General features: G+C 42.6%; 2 protein-coding genes and 1 pseudogene across 2 annotated transcripts; 1 reads left to right on the top strand and 2 right to left on the bottom strand.

Annotated features, from left to right (window-relative positions):
- Positions 1-123: 123 nt before the first annotated feature.
- enosf1 (enolase superfamily member 1) lies at positions 124-5,239 on the top strand. Its single transcript, XM_024006650.2, has 15 exons — positions 124-526; positions 675-777; positions 1,047-1,162; positions 1,276-1,362; positions 1,705-1,731; positions 2,171-2,243; positions 2,395-2,433; positions 2,640-2,722; positions 3,200-3,322; positions 3,411-3,545; positions 3,821-3,862; positions 3,982-4,111; positions 4,310-4,409; positions 4,567-4,648; positions 4,749-5,239. The coding sequence occupies exons 1-15, from the start codon at positions 446-448 to the stop codon at positions 4,833-4,835; spliced, it is 1,308 nt and encodes a 435-aa protein (XP_023862418.1). The 5' UTR covers positions 124-445; the 3' UTR covers positions 4,836-5,239.
- A 1,317-nt stretch (positions 5,240-6,556) lies between these two features.
- LOC111977271 (thymidylate synthase-like) lies at positions 6,557-10,520 on the bottom strand (annotated as a pseudogene).
- Positions 10,521-11,297: 777 nt separating this feature from the next.
- On the bottom strand, positions 11,298-17,052 carry LOC111977265 (zinc-binding protein A33-like). Its single transcript, XM_024006649.2, has 8 exons — positions 16,732-17,052; positions 16,033-16,478; positions 15,600-15,904; positions 13,360-13,461; positions 13,061-13,285; positions 12,902-12,924; positions 12,701-12,819; positions 11,298-12,420 (listed from the first exon to the last, which is right to left on the bottom strand). Exons 2-8 carry the CDS (start codon positions 16,298-16,300, stop codon positions 11,876-11,878), a joined length of 1,587 nt encoding a protein of 528 aa, XP_023862417.1. The 5' UTR covers positions 16,301-16,478; positions 16,732-17,052; the 3' UTR covers positions 11,298-11,875.
- Between the last annotated feature and the right edge of the window lie 1,098 nt (positions 17,053-18,150).

Here is an 18,150-nt window from a genome sequence, read left to right as displayed (position 1 = left end):
AGATCTATTAAACTGCCCCGGATTTACCTAGGCTATGGCCCGTCACGTGACCAGACGTAACCGTTAAAGGAGGCGAGCCCTGCTCAAATTGAACGGTAATCTGCTCTGAACTGTCATGTTGTCAACAATGCTACGTTTTTATCAAAACCAATAACTTGCATGTGAAAACACCGAATCCTACTCATTACTCCATGCGCGTCACTTTTGCCGTCGGACAGAACTGAGCACCAGGCTCAAGCCCAAGAGGCAGCCGGTTCCAAATAGATTGCAATCAACGCCAACCTGGTTCACCCGGTTGTAGCCACTATGATTGCATAAAGTCATGTGAGAATCACACTTTTCCTACGCGGAAAGGCACTTCAACCAGTCGCAGTGGGCGGGACTCCATGTTGAGCAAGCGATAGTACACTAGCGGGCTACTTCCCGGTCTAGGAATTTGAGTAAAATGCCTAAAAAGATTATAAGGTTGACTGTYCGCGATGTCAGATTTCCAACGTCTTTGGAGCAACATGGTTCAGACGCAATGGTACGTGCATCAATGCAATGAATGCTTTCTTTCATAAGTTGCAGACAAAAGTTATTTCTGCAGCACTTGCTTTATTCATGTCACATCTTCCCCTACATATGGTAGGCCYAAGGATCATATAGGAAAATATAAATGTGGCTTCTTTCAGCACACCGACCCGGACTACTCTGTCGCCTATGTTGTCATCGAAACTGATCAAGGAATGCAAGGATATGGGTTGACTTTTACTGTGGGGAGAGGCACAGAAATTGGTAAKATTCTTGATCCAACCTTCACCATTTCAATGTGTTATAGTTTGGTGGGCTTTGTTTAGTAGTCTAAATACATGTTATCCACAGCTACATCTTGTGGTAATGTGTAAACACTACACAGTCTGGCTTTGTATACATAGGTGCTCCCAGATCTCTAAATGACTATGCATTACATGCTAGTTGTCCCAATGTGAACCGATCTGCCAGTCTGAGGATAATACTGTGTACTGTTTTCAAATGAGTAACTTTTGTCCCTTTAAACTGTGCAGTTGTGTGCGCTGTGGAAGCCCTGTCAGCCCTAGTTGTGGGGAAATCTCTAGAGGAGATTGTGAGTGACTTCCRTGGATTTTACCGTCTCCTCACCAGCGATGGACAGATGCGATGGGTGAGTGTACACAGCCACTGCAACACAAACTACCCTAATCAATCCAAACTGATTAACTAACCTTCACTGAAATATGTGTGTAATCAGCTTTTTTTCCCCCGGTCTTGTGCCAGATTGGACCAGAGAAAGGAGTCATTCAGTTGGCCACTGCGGCGGTCTTGAATGCAGTATGGGACCTCTGGGCACGGTCCGAGGGCAAGGTGAGACATTGGAACCCTGTCCCCTATATAGTGTGCTAGTTTTGACCATGGCCCACATTGCCTCCTCAGCAATCGTTGCGGTCTGAACCTTGTAACTGATTTTATTTATTTTTCAAATGAATTGAAAGCAGTAACCCCTCAATGTACTCTGAACATATCATAGGACCAAGAAAATGTACTCAAATTATGTTTTTTCTTTACATTTGTTGTTGATTTTTGGATCTGAGGTTTATCAGACAGCGACGCTATGGATGTTAGTGTACCAGGCATGCCAAGCAATATAGCAAGACATTTCATATGTCGAGATACTGCTAAAATGACTGTTCTCCTTTTTGTCAACAGCCACTGTGGAAGCTGCTTGTTGACATGGTAAGTTGCTGATATGGAGAGCTTTTTAACTTGATTAAAACATCAAACTTAAAGAAGTTTATTTTTGACAATCAAATCTKTATTTTGGATGTAAATGGTATGTTCTAGAAATGTCAAGACAGAAACTTACCCAAACCAGTGCTTGACATCCTCGTTCTGTAGTATGTGGGCTCGAACAAAAGCTCCAAATGCGTCTTTATAGAAACAGAAAAGCTCTGTATAGTGATGCAGGTCTTTAGATGTGTACAAATGAAATTGTCGTGCTGAACTTTATTCGCAACGTCATATTCCATTTTGTGCGACGTTGGAAAACGTTGCGGATAAAGTTTGGAATTACACAATGTAATGTGTACATCTTGGAATGTGCTTTAATCAGACACGTTTTAGGATGAGGTAGTATATGTACATGTGCCTGTACATGCTTGTGTTCTTCCCTCAGGACCCCAGCAAGCTCATCTCATGCATCGACTTCAGATATATCACTGATGCCCTTACTGAACAAGAGGCCCTTGGTATGTCTTGCTGAACACTGTCCATAATATGTTCCTCTATTGCCTGAAATGGCCATCTGCACTCTGTTTTAACAGGTTCACAAGGTAGTCTACAAAAACCATTACCTATTATCTTTGATCTGTGTGTTCTCTCTCTCTCGCGCTCTCTCAGATATACTTGTGAAAGCTCAGACGGGGAAGCAGCAGAGAGGTAAGCACACTTAAAGGGCCTGAGACGTTAATGGCTTTGATAAGTGGAGTTTAGTGGCTGTAATTGCTCCTCCATGAACACACAGACGTATGAAGTGCCCTACGATCTCATAATATACTCAGTACTGCAACTATAAAAATGTATCTTCCTCTATTGGAATATGAATTTTATTAATGAAGTGTATTGATATGACTGTGACCTCTCAGTGGACCAGATGCTGAAGGAGGGTTATCCTGCCTATACCACCTCCTGTGCCTGGCTAGGATACTCCGACCAGCTGCTGAAACAGGTCTCCTCTCATACACATGCTGTGCAATGGTCCGAGTACCAAATGGCACCTTATTCCCTATGTAGGGCACTACGTTTTACCAGGCCCCATAGGGAAACAGTATATACAGTATGGTCCTAAATTATTGACACCCTTAAGATGAGCAATAATTACTGTATGAAATAATTAAAATGCTGAGCTATATTGAATGCAAAAAAAGTGGATTGCTTTCTATACTAATACAATTTCTCAAAGAGTTTAACAAGTGATACTTTTTTGTTCTCAAAAAGATAGGGGTCAAAATTGACACCCCTGAAGACTTATGAATAAAGGAGTGGAAAGTTTAATATTTGGTCCCATAGTCCTAGCATGCAATGACTACATCAAGCATATGCAATTTGTTTTTGCTAATGGTGAGAGGTTAGCATGTCTTGGGGGTATGGGTGTCAATCATTCGTACCCCACTGTATGTCATTCTGTATCTCGATCTTCCTATAGCTGTGCACCGATGCACTAAATGATGGATGGACCAAGTTCAAAGTGAAGGTGGGGGCTGACCTAGAGGATGACATTCGCCGGTGCAGTCTCATACGGCAGATGATTGGACCCCACAACACACTGGTAAATCTATGATGCCTTTGGATTCAGTAAACCTCATGCACAGGATTGGATCAATTCATTCTGCAGCCAATTGTCTTCTCTGTTTCAGATGATTGATGCTAACCAAAGGTGGGACGTAGGCGAGGCCATAAYCTGGGTGACCAGGCTGGCTGAGTACAAACCCCTGTGGATCGAAGAGCCCACCTCCCCTGACGATATCCTGGGACATGCTACCATCTCCAAGGTGATGAGGGAAGGATCTGAGGCCTGGTCTCTCTCAATTTCTTTGATTCCTCGCATCCTATTTCCTCACCTCCTTTTCAACTGTATTGGAGAAGGTCCCAGGTCCCTCCCCTTGGACCTTTTCTCCGATGTGTTTTGAGGAGTCAAGGAGATGGGATGTGAGAAATTGCGGCAGCACAAATTGAGAAACAGTCATGGATTCAGAACACAAAGTAATTCTCCAAGCCTTGATGCTTGTTTCTGCTTAAGTTTCACATTTCTGTTCTGCCATTGCAGGCCTTGGCTCCGCTTGGCATTGGAGTGGCCACAGGAGAACAGGTTAGGACTCACTGTGTCAATGTTACTGACTCATTGTGTTCAGTGTTTCACACTAGCGCTATCAGTATTTAGTCAGTTTAACTGATATGTAATGAATGTTGTTCTTGTGGCCCCTCCAGTGCCATAATCGAGTGATGTTCAAGCAGTTCCTCCAGGCGTCAGCGTTGCAGTTTGTCCAGATTGACAGCTGTAGACTGGGCAGTGTCAACGAGAACCTAGCCGTGCTGCTCATGGCCCACAAGTTCAAGGGTAAGACATCAGCGGTCATATTCATAAAGCATCTCAGAATAGGAGGGCTAATCTAGGATCAGTTTTGCCTTGTAGATAAGATTGTATGGACGGGAGGGCGACTTGATCCTAGATCAGCAGATGCTTGATGAGTATGAGCCCAGCTGTGCGTGTCTCTGTGCCCATGCTGCGTGTTTATCCTTTAATCTATTTCCCCAGTGCCTGTGTGTCCTCATGCTGGAGGTGTTGGACTGTGTGAGCTGGTTCAGCACCTGATTCTCTTTGACTACATCTCTGTGTCTGCCAGTCTTGACAACCGGTGAGTGGACATCCCAGCCCGTCATTCTAAACCATTCAAGCTACAATGACATAATATAGAATATAACAATGACCCCATAATTATTTCATTTGGTTATAACTGTGTAGTTATTTGAGCTGTGGTCAGGGGCTGAAATAAAATATTTTCTCTTTCTCAGGATGTGTGAATTTGTGGACCACCTCCATCAGCACTTCAAAAGCCCTGTTGTGATTCAGAACGCCCACTACATGCCTCCCAAGGTATGGTTTAATCAAAATGATCTGGTGTTGTGGTCATTCATTTAAGTGCTGTGGATCTTTAAGTGTTGCCCATGGTTTCTGTTGGTCATTGTTCCATCAGGATCCAGGCTACTCCTGTGAGATGTTGGAGTCGTCAGTGCAGACACACCAGTACCCTCAGGGGCAAGTGTGGAAGAAGCTCCAGTGACGAGTACGGCGTCGTGGAGGAAGCCGGGCAGTTAAAGTAGATTTTTCAACTAAGCACAAAGTTGCCAGACGATGACGCTCTTAAGTAACCATTGAAAAATTCCTGTATTTGGTTATCATTGCACAAGATGAAATGATTTCACTTTTGTATGTTTCTAAAAGGGAAGTTTGTGCCAATCAAGCTTTAACTAAGTAAATGTATACATTCTTTATTTACCAAATTCCTGTGATACAAACCATAAAATACACAATTGATTCTAAAAAGGCAACAGGTAGACACTGTACTGTACAAGAATATTTAAATCAAAAGGAAAACCGCCACCCAGATATTACACTGWACAAAAATATAAACACAACATTTAAAGTGTTGGTTTCATGAGCTGAAATAAAATATCCAGAAATGTCCCATATGCACACAAAGCTTTTTTGTTTTGTGCACTAATTTGTTTACATCCCTTTTACTGAGCATTTCTCCTTTGCCAAGATAAGCCATCCACGTGACAGGTGTGGCATATCAAGAAGTTGATTAAACAGCATGATCATTACACAGGTGCAGCTTGTGCTGTGGRCAAACGACCACTAAAATGTGCAGTTGTCAAAATGCCACAGATGTCAAGTTGAGGGAGCATGCAATTGGCATCTCCAAGGTGATGAGGGAAGGATCTGAGGCCTGGTCTCTTTCTCAATTTCTTTGTGATTCCTCACATCCTATTTCCACCAGAGCTGTTGCCAGAGAATTGAATGTACATTTCTCTACCATAAGCAACTTCTGTCATTTTAGAGAATTTGTTAGTACCTCCAACCGGCCTCAGAGCCGCAGACCATGTGTAACCACTCCAGCCCAGGATCTCCTTATCTGGCTTCTTCACCTGCGGGCTCGTCTGAGACCAGCCACTTGGACAGATGATGAAACTGTTTGCACAAACTGTCAAATCGTCTCAGGGAAGCAAATCTGCTTCCTCTGACTGGACTGCAGTTCGTCGTCGCAGCAGTTTCAACTGTACCAGGCGGATGGCATATGGTGTTGTGTGGGCAAGCGGTTTGCTGTCAAYGTTGTGAACAGKGACCCATGATGGTGGGGTTATGGTATGGGCAGGCATAAGCTACAATAAATTAATAATTGCATTTTAATTGATGGCAATTTTAATGCACAGAGAGATTTAATGACGAGATCCGGAGGCTCATTGTCGGGTCAYTCATCSGCCGCCATTCATGTTTCAGCATGATGATGCGTAGCCCCATGTCGCAAGGATCTGTACACAATTCCAGGAAGCTGAAATGTCCCAGTTCTTCCATGGCCTGCATACTCGGACATGTCTCCCATTGAGCATGTTTGGGATGGTCTGGATCGACATGTACAACGGTGTTCCAGTTCCCGCCAATATCCAGCAACTTCGCACAGCCGTTAAAGCGTGGGACAACATTCCACAGGCCACAATCAACAGCCTGATCAACTCTATGCGAAGGTGTCGTGCTGCACGAGGCAAATGAAGGGTGGTCACACCAGATACTGACTGGTTCTGATCTATGCCCCTATTTTTTGAAGGTATCTGTGACCAACAGATGCATATCTGTATTCACAATCATGTGAAATCCATAGATTAGGGCCTAATGAATTTATTTCAATTGATATTTCCTTACATGAGCTATACTTAAGTAAAATCTTTGAAAATGTTGCATGTTGTGTTTTATTTTTGTTCATTGTAGTTAATTGAAGGCCGTTTAAACTGCCATCTACATTTTGATGATATGTTGGGGATTGTAGTCAACGATCTTCGTCTTCTGCACGGAAGTCATCTATTTTCTCCACCATCCGAATGAGCTTCAGCTTGGGGAAGGGCCGAATCTCTCTGGAGCTGTAAGGGAAGAGTCATCACGTTTGGGCCGCGGCCAGACACTTTGTGTCAGAAATGTATGGATTGAGCCAATGATTTTGCAATGGGAGTCATCCATTGACGGATAATGGACGACCGTCTGTCAAACGCACAATAAGTAGGCCTTTGTGCGTTTGATGGACAAATACAGAAGGATGAATGTGTATTTGTTTTCATGCGTCTGTGTGGCCATAGCTTTACACACCTGTCACTGCAGTGTGTATATCTCAGTTGTGTCTGTCATGAACCTACTTTCACCAGGCTGGAGGGAGAAAGGCAGGAATGAAATACCTTATTTTACTACCCTGCTTTTATTATAGACCGGTCATTACACTTAAAAGATCATCCGTTGAGTCGAAGCGAATAGGGAATTTAAACTGGTGTCTGCCCCACCTCAAGTCCTGTGATATGGGAGATCATGTAGGTGAGGATGGCGTAGCTGGCGATGTTGAAGGGCACTCCCAGGCCCATGTCCCCCGAGCACTGGTACAGCTGGCACGGCAGCTTCCCGTCAAATACGTACAACTGACACAGGGCATGGCAGGGGGGCAGCGCCATATGGTCTGGGAACAACACAGGCACAGGTGTGTGAGCAATACAAACCAACATTGACTGTTAAGTGTATACACAGTGAAGTCAAGACTGTCAGATGCCTTTTGAGGTTCCACGCACACATGATGATTCTTCTGGATTGGTCTTGATTGTGTCAACTTTCTGTAGTTGGTCCACACCTTGTCCTGTGTAATCTATAAGGGAAGTATTATCCATGAAAATGAAGCACTAGTTACATTTTTTTAAATGAAACACTCATAATCCTACAATACCATGTCAGGGTGTGGCGTACCTGCGTGCATATTTCTGTATTCCGCACCATAGTGCCTCCACTGGAAACTACACTAGTCCCAGGTCTCCCTCATCCCGGTCTCTGAACCCCATCTTGTCCAAGAAGTGTCGGGACCCGTTTGCATCCCAAATATTCACCCCTTTCTCTGAGAGCTCCTTGGCATTTGTTGAGCCCTACAGCATACACACCTGTCAACTTCTCTGCCCCATGTATGGTATGGAGCACCACCTACTGGATGTGGTATGCAAGTGTGTAGGCAGACCTACAATTCAATGCATTTTAGCTAACACACAAGTGTGGATTATTTCAGAGGATATGGTTTCATTCTTACTTTGATAAACCAAAGTAGTTTTTCGAGAATTCCTTTCCAGAAAAACCCTTTTCGTTGTCAACAAAGGAAACTGATCTGGAATGTTAAACAATGATAAACATTTGCAAGTCGCCTCGCTTTGAGTCCTTAGAAAACTATGCAGTATTTTGTTTTGTTATGTATTATTTCTTAGATTGTTAGCCCAGAAAATCTTTAGTGTTATTACATACAGCCGGGAAGAACTATTGGCTATAAGAGCGACGTCAACTTACCAACATTACGACCAGGAATACGACTTTCCCGAAGCAGATCCTTTCTTTGGACCACCAACCAGGACATTGGATCTAATCCCAGAGGCCGACCCAAAACAACGTTGCCGCAGAAGAGGTAGACGGAGCGGCCTCCTGGTCAGACTTCGAAGGCGTACCCACCGCTTCCGAGTATATTACTCGCCAATGTCCAGTCTCTAGACAACAAGGTAGACGAAATTAGGGCAAGGGTTGCCTTCCAGAAAGACATCAGAGATTGTAACATTCTGTTTCACGGAAACAGAGAATGTTGGGATATTGGGATATGTTGTCGGAGTCGGTACAGCCACAGGGTTTCTTTATGTGTCACGCCGACAGAAATAAACATTCCTCTCTCGGGAAGAAGAAGGACAGGGGTGTATGCTTCATGATTAACGACTCATGGTGTAATAACATCATACAGGAACTCAAGTCCTTTTGTTCACCTGACCTAGAATTCCTTACAATCAAATACCGACCATATTAAGAGAATTCTCGTCGGTTATTGTCACAGCCGTGCATATCCCCCCTCAAGCAGACACCACGACGGCCCTCAAGGAGCTTCACTGGACTCTATGTAAACTGGAAACCATATATCCTGAGGCGGCATTTATTGTAGCTGGGGATTTTAACAAAGCCAATTTGAGAACAAGGCTTCTTATATTCTACCAGCACATTGATTGTTGCGTGGGCAATACACTGGGTGCGTGCTCAGCCCCCTCCTGTACTCCCTGTTCACCTATGACTGCGTGGCCATGCACGCCTCCAACTCAATCATCAAGTTTGCAGACGACACAACAGTAGTGGGCTTGATTACCAACAACGGCGAGACAGYCTACAGGGAGGAGGTGAGGRCACTCTGAGTGTAGTGTCAGGAAAACAACCTCTCACTCAACGTCAACAAAACAAACGTGATGATCGTGGAGTTCAGGAAACAGCAGAGGGAACACCCCCCTATCCACATCGACAGGACAGCAGTAGAGAAAGTGGAAAGTTTTAATTTCCTCGGGGTACACATCACAGACAAACTGAAATTGTCCACCCACACAGACAGTGTGGTGAAGAAGGCAGCGCCTCTTCAACCTCAGGAGGCTGAAGAAATTTTGCTTGTCAAATAAAACACTCACAATGCATCACCGGGGGGAAACTACCTGCCCTCCAGGACACCTACAGCACCCGATGTCACAGGAAGGCCAAACAGATCAAGGACAACAACCACCCGATCCACTGCCTGTTCACCCCGCTACCATCCAGAAGGCGAGGTCAGTACAGGTGCATCAAAGCAGGGGCCGAGAGACTGAACAACTGTTTCTATCTCAAGGCCATCAGACTGTTAAACAGCCATCACTAACACAGAGAGGCTGCTRCCTACATACAGACTCGAATCATTGGCCACTTTAATAAATGGATCACTAGTCACTTTAAATAATGCCACTTTAATAATGTTTACATATCTTACATTACTCATCTCATATGTATATACTGTATTTTATACCATCTATTGCATCTTGCCTATGCCGCTCTGTCATTGCCCATCCATATCTTTATATGTACATATTCTTATTCCGTCCCTTTAGATTTGTGTGTAATAGGTAGTTGTTGTGGAATTCTTAGATTACTTGTTAGATATTACTGCACGGTCGGAACTAGAAGCACAAGCACTTCGCAACACTCGCATTAACATGCTAACCATGTTAGCATCTGCTAACCATGTATGTAACCAATACAAATGTATTTGATTTGAAATAGTTAGCTAGTCATTTGAACAGTCAGGAGGTAGTGCTTTGTTGTTGCATGCAATTCCCACCATGTCAAAATATTACATTGGTTTCAGTCGTGCGTTTCAAACTTGAAACACATACGCACAACTTCCAGCACACACAGAAAAGTAACTGCATTGATTTACCCCGGAGACTGTATCTCGATTGTGAGCCAAAAACAGAGATGACCCCCGTTCCTGTTTGGTCTCCCTTTCGGTTGCCGTGTTGCAGAATGTATTCACATTGATTCAGATACCCGCGTTCATCACAGAAGAGAGACAACGACGTGTTTCCGACCTGACTATCTGCTTTCTTTGGCTCTTCGTTATTACAAGATGCTGCTGTATGTATGTTAGAAGTAGCATGCATTTTGTGGGTTAGCTAGCTAACAAAAATACAGAAAGAATTAATATAGTGTCAGCTTCTGCGTTAACGTCTCTTTCAATTTTCGGGTTTAATTTGGTAGCCGTCGAAGACACGCCTACATAAAGTTATGTCCAATCAAAAAAAGATGGAGGCAAAAACATTTCCTGGTCTAAAATTTGACCAATGTGAGATTGTGAGAAAAGCACACACTTTAATCCCCGCCTTTCTATTTCCGGAGAAGTGCATCTACTGCAAAATCCTTTTTTACAATTCAAGTGCGATTTGCTAGAGGAACACGTCATACAGCGTGGCCCTTAAAGTGATCCCCACCCTTGTGTCGGTAAAAAGCTGAGGGATGGGGCTGGAGAAATGTAACCACTCTCAAATTCATAGACAGAGCTATGGATGCAAGGACACACCATCCATTATATCAAAGGGCTCTATTCAATCTGTACAGCTGAAGCATTACAGAAGCGTTACACATTCCGAGATAGAAATGTAAAGGTAATTTTCGATTTACCTGACATATGCAGCGTTTACCGTGAATGCAGGCTACGCTAAAGCAGGAACATTGCCTTTAAATTTCAATCATGTTGTAAAGCTAAACTTCCGCGATGCGGAATGAATAGAACCGACAATTATCGACTGCATAGGCTATATAGTGTTTGTTTACAAACATTGCACTAACTCTCTTGCACTGACTCTATGCACACACACTGGACTTTACCCACACACTCACACATTCTTACACTTACCCCCCACCCCCCCACACACACACATAACATGCACACACATGCATACTAACGCCACACGCACACACACACACACACCACTTATGCTGCTTCTACTGTCTATTATCTATCCTGTTGCCTAGTCACTTTACCTCTACCTATATGTACAGTACATACAGCAGCTACCTCAATTACMTCGTATCCCTGCACAATGTGGTACTGGTACTCCCTGTACTCTGTGCTTTTCTACTTCCTGTATACAGCCATGTTATTTTTATTCATTATTCACGGTGTATTTATTCCTCGTGTCAATATTTATATTTTTTATTAGATTCTTCTCACTATTTCTTATCTCATCTAACTCTGCATTGATGGAAGAGGRCCCGTAAGTAAGCATTTCACTGTTAGTCTACACCTGTTGTCCATGAAGCACGTGACAAATACAGTTTGATATGGGTTCTGATGTGGTTTGACAGTTGTACTAAGCTCATGAGGCATTTATAACATACAGTATATTCTTCGAGAATCAATGGGTAAATATAATTTACTTATAAATCCAAAAATGGATGTAGCATAATTCAAATAAAAAATTMAACAAAGTCAACAGAAGGTGGATAAAGTAAAATAACCCCACCCACCACCCCCCAACCACCACACACACCATACACTATTATACAGAATTTAAAAGAGTAGAAATTATACCAGTTGACCATTATTGTGAGAAACTAGAATCACACACGCATTACTTCACTTGACACACTAACAGAGATAAACAGATTCATCGCTCATCTGATTTCATCTTCAAGACATAATCACCGTCATTATCAAAGTTAATAATTCACACACACAAAGACACAGGAACACACACCTCACTGAGATAACATTGTCAGAGACACCTCTGATGGGCAGATCTTTATATCAGGGTTGGTGGCATTACTACTGGGTCCAACCATACAGTATGGGTACATCCTCTCTTTAAATGTGATGTCTTTGTAAGTGTAGATGTGAGTCATATATTTGGAGTCGTAGAAAGATACCCCCCCACTGTCATAGTCCAGCTGTACTTTGATCCTCTGGGGTCTCCTCTGCAGAGGGAGGATCCCACCTACTCCTGCTATGTACTTGCTGTTCCTCAACCAAATAGCCCAGATTCCACATTCTGGTGATACAGTCAGATTTTTCTTCCTCTCGATGGACTCTTCGGCCACACCCATATCCCAGAGAGGATGGTCCCCCACCTCCACCTCCCAGCTGTGCTTTCCTGAGCTGAACCCTTCAGAGCCCAGTACAATTTGATAATTCTCAAACCGCTCTAGGTTCGTAGGTTGCTGCTGCCATTTTTGACTCACACTGGTCAGATCATCAGACAGAGACAGCCAAGGGGCAGCAGTGTTGGGGTCCAGAATCACAGGAGCTGTGAGACAAAGACAGACATTATGTTGGTTAGAGAATATAATATAAACGATCAATAATTTGTGACCTGGGGAGTTCTAGTGGTCTAAGCCTCAAGAATACATATATTGCTGCAGCATGGGTATGAATTCGGGCCTCCCTTACATCTTTACCTTTCTATCCTATCCAATATAAATATGTACGGTGTGGAACCCGCCCAACTCCTTCAAAATAAACKATCAATAATGTATTATGAAAGTACTTACCATATTAATAGATTTATTGTATTGTGTTGTACTCACTGTGTTTGATGATCCCTTGCATCTTCTCCCAGATTCTGAACTGCAGGTTGCCCAGGTGTTTGGCTACATTTATCAGTGCTCCTGAGAGCAGCTTTGGATTGGGCAGTGTGCACTGGGTCCTAGGGAAACATTCAGGAGTCAGTGATGCTTTGGGGTTGGGTTCAGAACCAGAGAGACGAGAGAGGAGGCATAATCACTTACTTTTCTATCATGGCCTTGTAGTTCTGCAGATGAATACAAGGACAGCATACTTATCAATATTATCAACGATGTAATTCATATATTTTTCCTGTGTGGAATGTATTTAGAATCTATGTAAAAACATATTACATGATATGTCTGAAAGAGAGCAGTTCTTACCTGCACCAATGAGATGTCTTCAGTTCGCAGCTCCTCTATGTCTCTGATCGTGTCTGAAAGTGATAATGTACCCCTGGTCATCTCTTCAATCTTCTTCATCATCTGAATCTTCTGCTGCTCTTCCTCCCTCACTGCAGCTACCCTGGCCTTCTCTTCCTGTCGTAGAAACTGGTAAAGCTTCTCAAACTCCTCCTCAATCTGCCTCTCTGTGTTCTGGGCCTGGCTCTGAAAACAGTGAGAGGAATAGCTCTCACAAGTGAAGTCCATTGTTGCTGCAACCTTGTTTGACTTGTACTCACCTTAATGTGTTTAGTTGTTTGATCACAGACTTGTTGAATTTTCTTAAAGTCCTTCAGCTTCTCTTCAAGGGGCTTTAGGCCAGTCTGGAATGAGACTTCATCCTGTAATAGGACATAACCTCATTGAAAGAAACTCATTTTACTGGAGAGAGAGAGCAGTCTAACTGTGTTACTCAGCTGTAACCTTAAACTCTACTGAGTCATTCCACTAAAATAGTGCCTGTTGCATCCCTTTGATAATTTAAGTGGAAATTGTGAACCAATATTGAATTTTATAAGCCTGTTACAGATGTAGGATCTTCATTTGAGCCATTTTGCTTTAGAAGGAAAATAGGAAATGTCAATCATAATTAAATAGACATTTTTTGTAGGGGTTGATACATTTTCCATTAGGGCAAATCAAGTCTGAAATTTCAAAGTTGAAATGACAATCTTCAGAGGCCTTTTTAAAACTCAAATACACTACAAGTTTGCATTTTCTTTTGTGCAGGAAAATTCTCAGCATCAAAAGAGTGATCAAATTAATATCCTACATCTGTATATTAATTGAAGTGCCCTTTAATATAGACCCCATGGATTATTCAATAAATCAGATTTTTTATACGATTATAGACTTGCTAAAGTGCCAAAATGCAGCATTTTGACTTGTCCCTCCGTGCACACTTGACTTCAAGGAAGATTTTTACCCACTTAACCCCAAACTTTGCACCATAATTGTAAAGCCCTATTTATTTTGTTGCGTTGACAAAGTAATTTCTGAAGATTATGTTTAATTTTATGTGATTAGTGTATCATTTACGTCTGTCCCTCGTTTTAAAGTCAACCCTGTTATGTGAACTGAACTCTCGTTTTAATATGGTGAAACTATACCTTTTGAAATATTCTTTTCAAAAGAAACAGACTTCTAATATTAAAATCATAGTGTAAAACCAGGTGAGCTGGTTCTATGCTTTTTGGCCATTTTCTGGTGTTTTGTGGAGGTAAACTGAGTGGGTCGAGCATAACGAGTCAACCCTGTTACTCATAGACAGGCTAGAAACATTTTAACAATATCTATAATTTTTTAAAGCTTGCATTCAATTGCCACTCCCTGTTGCACACAACAAGCTTCCATTCCCCATTTCACAAGGGGATTTATGGCTGATTTAAGATGAAATCATCAACCCTGTTACGGTCAACCCTATACTTTATTTGGCACTTAATAGGCACTTACTATATTTTTTATTTTATTTAACCTCTTGAAATGTGTTCTTTATGACAGATTTATTTTTGACCAAGTTACACTTCTCAAAATCCACCAAATTGTTGGAACAACCTTACTAACTTCTTTATTGAGGGAAAATGTAAATGTAATGTCACGTTCCTGACCTGTTTTCTGTTAGTGTTTGTATGTGTTAGTTGGTCAGGACGTGAGTTTGGGTGGGCAGTCTATGTTTTGTGTTTCTATGTTGGTTTATGGGTACCTGATATGGTTCTCAATTAGAGGCAGGTGGTTTTCATCTCCTCTGATTGAGAATCATATTAAGGTAGGTGGTTTCACATTGTTCGTTGTGGGTGGTTGTCTCCTGTGTCTGTGTCTATGTACGTTGCGCCACACGGGACTGTTTCGGTTTGTTTGTTTGTTTGTTCGTTCGGTTTATGTAGTCTGTTCCTGTTTCATGCGTTCTTCGTGTCATGTAAGTTCTTATGTTCAGGTTCGTCTACGTCGTTTGTTGTTTTGTAGTTTGTTAAAGTGTTTTCGTGTTTTTCCGTTTTGTTAATAAATATCATGTCATATCACGAAGCTGCATTTTGGTTCAATCCCTGCTCCTCCTCTTCGGATGAAGAGGAAGAGGAACGCCGTTACATGTAAACTGCAGAGACAGGGAATCAGTGACCCAGTGAAAGACACATTCTGTCAGATTTTCTGCAGTTCAATTAATGACTTAATTATATATCAATTGATGTAACTGCATCATCAATAATATATTTTTCATAAATGTATTTAATTACATAGGTTATTGTTAGATGATGGCTAATTAACTTTGCTCTTGGTGTCACCCTGCGAGAGTTTGTTACATTAAGAATATACCTTGCTGCAGTAGAGGTTTTTTGAAAAAAGTTCAAGTTCCAGAACTACAGCTGTCCTATGAACACATTAATCAAATTGTGTGTTCCTGCAGCTGCACAGAAGATCTTGAATCTTTAACTATGTAGACTGCTTAGCTCCTTAGATCCTGATGCCAACATAAAGGACTTACCAGACTCGTCTCACCTCTCTTTTCAGTCATCTGTAAGAAGGACTCACACAAGTTCTTCAAAGCCAGGTTAGGTAATTCCATCGAAGATGTGCTCCTGCAAAGTGGACAGCCCCGAGACGGGGTCTTTTTCCAGGTCTTCTCCAGACATTCTTTACAGAAGCTGTGGCTACAGGACAGGATGAGAGGACGCTTGAAGATTTCCCCACACACAGGACAAGAGAGATCCTCCTCTAGGAGAGACGATCTGGAAGCCATTTTCTCAGATGGTGCCACTGACGGAGAGATCTTTATACGCTCCTTCCAAGCTGAAATTAAATGTTTTTAGTTTCACCTTTGAAATTAGCACTAAGATTTGACCCAGAATTACAAAATGTTGAAATGATCAATACAATGTGGTCATGGATATTGATGAATTTCATATACCACTGGGTACCTTCAGTTAACTGGTCAGCAAGATTATTGTTTTTCATTCTACGTAGGATATCCAGTGTGACATCCACAGCCATATTCTCTCCATAGGTCCGCACCAGCGTATCCACCGTTTCCTCCTTCTTTGCATTCTGCAGTTGACTTGATGGGATGGAGGGACAGCTTTCAAACTTGTTCTGAATCATGTACCACTGAAATCTTTTCAGGTCATTTTCACCCAGCTCTTCCAGAATGTCCATCAGCAGCTTAGGGACAGGAATAGATGTTGTCATCGTAGAACACCAGATACAGTAACAGCACTACTGGCAGTATACTTTAACCTTTAGTTCTAACTTTGTCCTTAAGAATCCCGGTGTTGTGTTCGGGAGAGTGAAGGTCACAAACAGCCCTTTGGTAATTGAGTTTGGTGAAACACCTCCAGAAAGGTGAAATTACAGGAAAGCAGAACTTCTGTAAGACAGAAAAAAACATTGGTGTACTTGTGTACAGGGAAAGTTCCATTTCCTTTCAACACTTTCCATTGTTATGTAGTTTACAAACCATTAATAAACATCTATAGCTCGATGGTTTAAGACTATAGTTTTGCTACTTGCCAAATAGTTAGCTTGTATGTGGCTGTACTTTTACCAATGGCAGAATTATTACAGTGCAGTTATAGTACACGCTCTTCTCCGTAAAGATATCAAGTCAAACGTTTACCTACCTTACAGTCTCAGCTTCTGGAAAGTCACAGTTTTGAGTCAGAATAGGTCTATTTCATATTCGCTCTTTGTAAGTGTTCAGTATTTCACTATTTCTAACAGTTTAAATCCCAATGTAAATTAGAGTCCTGGAGTTAAGGCATGTGTGAAGCCTGGAGCGCTGAAGAGTTAAAACGCTGAACTGTACTTCACGTCAACAGTCGGGGTAGGGTTTACAGGAAATCAGGAGTCTGGTTATGCGCAGTAATGGTGTATTGTCGATAAGAATGAAAGACACATCACTGACTGTAATATGTCATATAAGAGCCATGTATTGTACAGACACGCTCTCATGCACCCCTCCCTGGCGTCTCCCTGTATCAGATTACAACAAGTGTAGACCTTACTTACAAGCCCTTAACCAACAGTGCAGTTCAAGAAGAGTTCAGAAAATATTTACCAAATAAACTAAAGTAAAAAATGATAAAAAGCAACACAATAGCCATATACAGGGGGTACCGAGTCAGTGTGCGGGGGTACAGGTTAGTTGAGGTAATTTGTACATGTAGGTAGGGGAGAAGTGAGCATGCATAGATAAATAGGGGGTTGTCAATGTAAATAGTCTGATGGCAATTTGATTAATTATTCAGCAGTCTTATGGCTTGGGGGTAGAAGCTCTTAAGGAGCCTTTTGGTCCTAGACTAGGTGTTCCAGCACCGTTTGCTGTGCGGTAGCAGAGAAAACAGTCTATGACTTGGGTGACTGGAGTCTATGACAATTTTATGGGCTTTCCTCTGACACCGCTTATTTTATAGGTCCTGGATGGCAGGAAGCTTGGCCCCAGTGATGTACCGAGCCATACGCACTACCCTCTGTAGCGCGTTACAGTCAGATGCCGAGCAGTTGCCATACACTGCGGGTGATGCAACCGGTGAGGATACATCTGGGGACCCATGCCAAATATTTTCAGTCTCCTGAGGGGGAATAGGTTTTGTCGTGCCCTCTTCACGACTGTCTTGGTGGGGTTGGACCATGATAGTTTGTTGGTGATGTGGACAATAAGGAACTTGAAACTCTCATCCCGCTCCACTACAGCCCCGTCGATGTTAATGGGGGCTTGTTCGGCCTTTTCCTGTAGTCCACGATCAGCTCCTTTGTCTTGCTCACATTGAGGGCACCACACTGCCAGCTCTCTGACCTCCTCCCTATAGGCTCATTGTTGTCGGTGATCAGGCCTACCACTGTTGTGTCACAAACTTAATGATGGTGTTGGAGTCGTATTTGGCCACGCAGTCTTGGGTGAACAGGGAGTACAGGAGGGGACTAAGTACACACCCCTGAGGGGCCCCAGTGTTGAGGATCAGCGTGGCAGATGTGTTGTTGCCTACCCTTACCACCTGGGGGTGGCCCATCAGGAAGTCCAGGATCCAGTTGTAGAGGGA

Source organism: Salvelinus sp. IW2-2015, linkage group LG17 (genome assembly GCF_002910315.2).
Source record: "Salvelinus sp. IW2-2015 linkage group LG17, ASM291031v2, whole genome shotgun sequence".
Taxonomy (NCBI): Eukaryota; Metazoa; Chordata; class Actinopteri; order Salmoniformes; family Salmonidae; genus Salvelinus; species Salvelinus sp. IW2-2015.
The sequence above is the reverse complement of the archived record's forward strand: the minus strand, read 5'-3'. Positions and strand labels throughout refer to the sequence as shown.

Excerpts from the sequence above, each read along its gene's own strand:
- LOC111977265 (XM_024006649.2), bottom strand. The coding sequence starts at position 16,300 with ATGACAACATCTATTCCTGTCCCTAAGCTGCTGATGGACATTCTGGAA. Across the intron at positions 13,286-13,359 it reads AAACAACTAAACACATTAAG|AGCCAGGCCCAGAACACAGA; the intron begins GTGAGTACAAGT and ends CACTGTTTTCAG. Across the intron at positions 12,421-12,700 it reads GCAAGGGATCATCAAACACA|CTCCTGTGATTCTGGACCCC; the intron begins GTGAGTACAACA and ends TTTGTCTCACAG.